The sequence below is a fragment of the Sinocyclocheilus grahami genome, unplaced genomic scaffold, assembly GCF_001515645.1.
Source record: "Sinocyclocheilus grahami isolate Dianchi unplaced genomic scaffold, SAMN03320097.WGS_v1.1 scaffold39.1, whole genome shotgun sequence".
Taxonomy (NCBI): Eukaryota; Metazoa; Chordata; class Actinopteri; order Cypriniformes; family Cyprinidae; genus Sinocyclocheilus; species Sinocyclocheilus grahami.
The window spans coordinates 4,164,101-4,171,059 of NW_015505218.1; the positions used below are offsets into that span (position 1 = coordinate 4,164,101).

General features: G+C 37.8%; 1 protein-coding gene across 1 annotated transcript in view; it reads left to right on the top strand.

Moving 5' to 3' along the window:
- The first annotated feature begins 1,132 nt into the window (after positions 1-1,132).
- LOC107582026 (DNA primase large subunit-like) overlaps positions 1,133-6,959 on the top strand; it is a 31,880-nt gene continuing 26,053 nt past the window's right edge. The window contains exons 1-3 of the mRNA XM_016267716.1: positions 1,133-1,224; positions 2,866-2,938; positions 4,882-5,067. Of these exons, the coding sequence (XP_016123202.1) occupies positions 1,157-1,224; positions 2,866-2,938; positions 4,882-5,067 (327 nt within the window). The 5' untranslated portion in view covers positions 1,133-1,156. The remainder of the gene's footprint in view (positions 1,225-2,865; positions 2,939-4,881; positions 5,068-6,959) is intronic.

Consider the following 6,959-nt stretch of genomic DNA (forward strand, 5'->3'; position numbering starts at 1 on the left):
CTTCTCGCTGGCCGAGTAGCTGTTAAAGTGTAAAATAACAAATTTGAAATCAGTTTTAATCAGGTGGACTTCGAATTTTCAGATCCGAGTCCTTTCAAAACCTGAATTAATTAATTAATTCCCTAAAATTAAGTAATCAAGTCATTACAGCGGGTTCCCTGAAGGGGAATGCGCTTTTAAGCTTCCTGGTTTCTACGACACCTCGCTTGTGACATCTCGCCATTCCATTGAGCTGATTTCACACATGCTTCAGGACATGGTCACGCAGAGGCGTTCCCAAAGCTTTTCTGACGCAACGTCTTGTTCCCCTCGGGGAACCATGGTTACATACATAACCTAGAGACGTTTTGCAATATCAGAACATGGAGATAATTACAAAATAAATAAAATTAAAAATTTGGCTCACTTAAGATGGATTGACCAACATGACCATTCTGAAAACCCTGGAAGTTTTGGCACTCCTATTTTTATTTATTTACCTAAAAATAAATTTAGTCTTAAAAAGACTTACTAATTTTTCTGCACTGCTGAGCTTTTGTCCTTTTTATTCCTCTAAATCCATGAATGTCATCATTGATAATTAATACATTTGTTTTAATGAAACAGTGTTGTGGAGTTGGATGTGGACGATCTAGTTTTAAAGGTTGTGTGTCAGTGGTCATTGGACTGTAAAGTTTGCTGCCTACGCTGCAGTTTGTCAGCGTCTCGATAGCTTGATCATCCTCAGACCTCCGTGTCTCTTCATCATTGTCTCCGTTTTGCTTCAGTTAACATATATCCTGCCACTTTAGTGCCAGTGTTGATTTATGATCTTGTGCTGAAGATATTTAAAAACATTATTTACTGAAAAAAAAAAACTGAGATTTTATTTTTACACAATTTCTACTACGAAACACATTTTTTTCTTTTGTGTTTATCATTTGGTTTGTAACATATAATGTTTATATGTTATGTATCTTTTGGCCATCTAAAAGACTTCCAGCTCATTGGGTACCTTTTATTACCCCAGGAAAATTATTCATTATGCTGTTCGGATAAATTAATAGTTCATGCTCCAGCTATTGACCTTTTGAATTTATCTTTACTGCACCACTGTAAAAATTGCTTTAACCTCTGACCCTTAACATATTTAAAAAAAAAAAAAATTCCCTTCTAGATGACTGCACGATCCCTGCCAGCGGTACAGTCTGATGAACGACTCCAGCCTCTTTTGAGCCACCTCAGGTAATTGACACCATTGGAATATGTATATCTCTTCCGACTTTAAAATATACTCTTTATTATTGCATTGTGATTATTACAGCAGCTTTGTGAAAGTCAGCAATTTTATTCAGACATATCCACATGGGTCTTCTCTCTTTTTGTTTCTTTAAAAAAATAGAGTAGAAAAACTTTCAAACAATAATCCTTAATTGTTGCTTGCCATTTTCTTGGCCAACTGAGGACAGTTCAAACAGTCCACTCAAGGCCAGCCGACCTTGTACCGACCCAACGTGACTCCGACTGCTTTCCTTTATCTCTTGCACTCGCTTTCATTCAGTCTCTTTCATTAATGCTCTCGGCACAGTCCCATTATGATGCACTAAGGGTCCTCCACGTGTGAACCTGGTCTTGCATTTTGGCTGCAGCCCAGCGGGGATACCAGTGTAGATTAAAGCTGGTCCTCTGTCATTGGCCATGCCGCATGCATGGACGACCGCGTTCCTCCACTTGCTCGCAGTAAAGGGAACAATGGCAGCATTCCCAGCTGTCAATTCGTTTACTTTTTGATGGACTCTGAATGAGAGCATTTTAATTGGATGTGTCTTTAGAGGCGACAGTTGTGGCTGCAGAGGATTGGCTAGTAGACTCTTTTACTTTTTCTTAGCACTGGGCAAGCCAGATAAGAGCATGTGAGGGGCCGGCGTGCAGCTGAACAGTGAGGGAATGTAGAGGAATGGAAAAGCAGGGCCTAGAAATTGTTAATTATTCATACCCTCACACACGGCCTCAGTGGATGTGGCACTGTTTTGTGGGACCAGAAGGAATCTGCTTCTTTGCACCGGTCCCATTTTTGTATGAGCTACTCATGAAATTGTTGTTTCGGATGTTGTGTAGTATTTGCCGTCATCATGATCTCACCATGTCTGTTACCGTTACTAAAAAAGCGGTTCTATTTTAAAATGTTTTAATGTAATTTATTCCCGTGATGGCAAAGCAATTTCAGCATCTTTACTCCAGTCTTCTGTGTCACATGATCCTCAGAAATGATTCTACTATGCTTCTTTGATGCTCAAGAATAATTTCTTATTATTACTTATTCTATCTTATTATAATTACTTACATTTTTGGATGAATAGAAAGTTCATAAAAAAAGGGTAATCTTTCTCCATTTCCAAAAATATATTTTGCAATATTCTTGCACAGTTTCTGCTATATATAATTTATTTCATCCAGCCGACATCATTCAAAATAAATATTTGTGTCTTGTTCCTACATTTGGTCCCAAATAGAGGGTAAATGTGTTAGGAATACTTAGGGCACCTTTGATCATCTTTGAGGAAAATTTGCAACAAATTATATAAAATTTGCTTCAGTGGGCTAAAACTTTTGCTTGCCTAAAAACCCTACATCAGTCTCTAATATTGCCTCCAACTTAACCACTTTTTAAAAATGTGGCATTGCTAAGAAGCTATCAGGTCTTCATCTTGCAGAATCTGTATTGTTTAGAGGCATGTGCTCCACTTGCAGTGTTTTGTTCCTCCTCCAGAAAACAAGAATGCATTTGAATAAGATGCCTGTTAGCCTGTGCTCTACTCTGACCTTGTGATTTCTTCTTCACTGTGATTGGCTCTTATCATTTGTTCCCTTATTCTTTTGTTGTAGCCATGCCTATGTGGGTCAGGACTACAGCATTCAGAAGAACATCGGAAAAATTTCTCTTGAGCAGATTGATGCAGTAAGTAACAACTAAAGTTATTGACAGAGTTGCATTAATTCTCTGTATTATATATATTATATATATTAGTGATGCGCGGATGGCGGTTATATCCGCGGGCGCTGTGGATAATCCGCGGATCGGGTGGGTCGGTAATAAAAAAATGCATTCTGATTATTTGCGGGTGGATAAAATAAATAATTAATGATGCAAGTATTAACTACATTTTCTAAATTATGAACGCGTTTTAAATAGGCTACAACAATTTAATAAACTGTAAATTAACATTAAAAGTTATTCAACAAAACATTATTTAGTCAAGAGCAGTAAGGGATTTTCTCTGTCTTTTGTTGTTTGATTAACATTAATAAAAGACGGCACAGCTTTATTAGGCTGCTGGCACAAGACCTATTTCACGGATCCAATACTGATACCCATGCATTTTATTTTGCAACTGTTTACGTTAACTTAAGACAAAACCAACAGTACTTTCTCAATTTGGTACTCGCAGTATGCGCTTTGGATGTGAATGTGAGCGCACGCGCCTCTGGAGAGCGCGAGTACCGAATGGCTTAAAAAGACGTGAAAATAATACATTTTTGTGACGATGCAACAATGACCGATTAGGCAATTGACAATTCTGTCAACTGTCCCGAAACGCGAGCTAAAGTCTTCTATCGCAGCATGCAGCAGCTCTAGATGCGTCGATGTGAAGCGAAAGTCAAAGAGAGAAGACGCGGTACAGCTGAATCACCGCTGTTTTCATCTGATGGTTTGTGTGGATTTATTTACTCATCTAACCTACACGCTATATTGAAAAAAGGTTTTGCAGTAATTTCCCTCATTTTAAAGTCGAAAGCTGCGGGAATGAGTAATGCGATGTATGCGCAATCCCGAAATTCAGGATCTGATTAAACAATTCTATTATACAGAGACTTGTGAAATAGATTTTCATGACTTTTCAAAAACTTTTTGAGTTTATTAATTTTTTTACAAAACTTTCTAGGCCTGGAAATGGCTGTTCAATGACTTTTCCAGGTTTTTCATGACCGTACGAACCCTAATGTGCGGGTCGGGTGCGGTTATCTAAATCAGACAAAAATACAGGTGCGGGCGGTTGGTGGGTGGATAATTTATTTGAAGCTGCGGATTCGGGTGACATTTGAGCTCATCTGCGCATCACTAGTATATATGTTTATTGGGAATTTAAAAAATGTATTTGGTAAATAAATTTACTCAGGAGCACATACTTGCTTTATATTTGGCACTTAAGACTTGTGCGCATAGTAAAGTTGTCCTTTTCCTGAATTCTCAAGTTACTAGGACATTGAGTATGTCCTACTTTGGTGGTTGGTGTGGATGTGCACAGATGTTTCTAGGGAAGAAAGCTGTCTGTGGAAAGATCTGCTTTCTGTGTGTGTGTGTGTGTGTGTGTATTTCATCTCAGGGCCGGTTGCTGTTCCAATTAAGTGGCTCATCAGCACATGCAAATTTTTGTCCTTCACTTTTTGCTTTTTTTTTTAACATTAATGGATGCATGAAAATCGCTTGTAATTAAAGCCTTTGCATTAAATCAAAGACTTTTTTAACTTGGTGCCTCTGTTTTGAATCCTCATATCAGTATTTCACCACATTTTAACCAGGTGCGGTAAAGCTATTCCATGTAAATTAGAGTTTTTGTCCTAATCACACATAATTGTACATTTAAAATCAAATATTTCTTGATTGGCTGTGATTGTGTCACAGTTGTTTTGTGTTTACAGTGGACTCTGTGCTTGTTGTCTTAATTTAAAATCAAATATTTCTTGATTGGCTGTGATTGTTTCACAGTTGTTTTGTGTTTACAGTGGACTCTGTGCTTGTTGTCTTTTAAGGAATTGATAGCTGTCTGCACCTCAAAATTGGCTAATTTATAAATCAAGCCATTTTCAATAATCACTCTTCTCTTTTCTTCGCTTCCCCAGCTCTCGGGCAAGTCCTTTCCTTTGTGTATGAGGCATCTCCACAAGGCACTGAGAGAGAACCACCACCTTCGGCACGGTGGACGCATGCAGTATGGCCTCTTCCTCAAGGGCATTGGTCTTACTCTGGAACAGGCCCTGCAGTTCTGGAGGTCAGAGTTTGTCAAAGGGAAAGTTGATGCAGACAAGGTAACTCTTAAACTTTAGCTTGTTCTCCCTCACATTGTCCTGGTTTTCCACAGGTCTTTGTCCCCAGACAGTTACTGAAGTATATTTTTGTGTTTGTAGCAATTCTTTGATGTTCTACTTTTTTTGCTGATGTCATTCTCTTTCTTCATCCCTCAATAACTCTTGAGAGGGTCACCCAAATGAACGAGAGAAGTTATTAGAAGGCCAAGTTATTCAGCTGTCTTATTTTGATGCTGGAGATAATTTGCCGCCCTTCCATCGTGTCCTTAATTACAATTCTAGAGGAACACGTAAGATCTTATTTTTTGCACATGGTACATTAAACAAGAAAATTACACTCCCCATCTTAGACCTATGTTTCCCTCCTCCCTGCACTCCGCAAATGAGTGCTTATTCCCAGCTGATGCTCAATCAAGGAGAAACAAAGGAATTTCACATCCTTACCTGAGAATGGCCGTCCTGTCGGGGCATGCTTTTGAAATAATCGTCAGTCTCACGAGAGCTCAGTACCAGCTCAGAAATCACTTATTACATGCTGAATTTCTCTCTGGCTGCTCCAGCTGTTCCAGTTTTATGATTTCTTGTTTCTTTTGGGATTGTAGCTGCTTAGTTATTGCCAGTTTTTTAGGGATTCACCAACATTAATTTTTCAGGCTATAACAAATGATAACTTAACACAAAATAGGTGTTGAATAAAAGTTTACAATATGGACGTTGCATATTGGTGAACTGAGCAACTAAACTGACTTACTAAAAAGTCATTTACGGTGTCTCAGCGGGTCCTTGTTCTGTGTGAACATATGGTATAAACTTTATTTGTACAGGTCTTAAGTTATAAAAAAAGTCTTACATTTGATTTGCAGATGATTTAAACCCTGACTTATCATATGATACAGTAAATTGTGAACATTGAATATTTTGGTGCTTTCTTATTTTACATATTGATCCTCATTTATTCTTCTCCGTGAATAAGGAATATTTTTTTCCTCTTGCTAATGTAATTCTAACCATTGAGAATTTGTGCATAAACGTTTCCTTCAGTTTTTTCCCCCATAAGCATTACAGGATTTATTTGACTGTATTTGTGTCAGCAGCTGAGTTATCAAATACGAAATTGATCTACTTTTGTGCACAAGTGTATGACTGTCCAATGAATTTAAAATGATAGAGCGTTGCTAAGCATTGGCATATTTTCTGTGTCAATGGCAGAATTTCAAGGGAAATCTCCTGAAACTCTCTGCCTGTTTGGATGCTTTGGAAAGATGTAAAGTATTCATGACTGGTACAGGACAGCATTGTGTTATAATGTGATCTATACAAATCATACTACAAATCATTTATACTATTCGCAGTTAATATTCAGTAAATTTTTGGATTGAGGCAACATGATTCAATTGTACCACCACAGTGAATGCAAACAAATACTAGTGCTGGGCGGTATGACCAAAAATTAGTCACGGTATTTTTCAAAATTATACCGGTTTCACGGTACATGACGGTATTTTTTGTTTTTTCATGCATGACCGGGTGTTAACCATATTTTCTACTGATTGAGAGAGGAAATACTGCAGTATATTGGCTTAGAATGCCCTATTTTACTGTCATGATGAGTGAATATTGTCAAAAAATACCACACTAAACAGTGAGTAAACACGACCCCTTTTAATACGTTAACCAGGAGTCACTCATTTATAATCGCAGCATCGTCTGATAAAATCAACATGCATCTACACTAAAGAGCGGTTGCGGTTGTTTTGGCTATATTACTTTTTTGTCTCCTGCAGCGCACTGCCTGCGTCGGAGTAACAAATAAAAAAAAAAAAAGTGCATGTGATATTAACAGATGTACTACGCTCATATTTATAATTCCAAACGATCAGTAAGCGACAGGT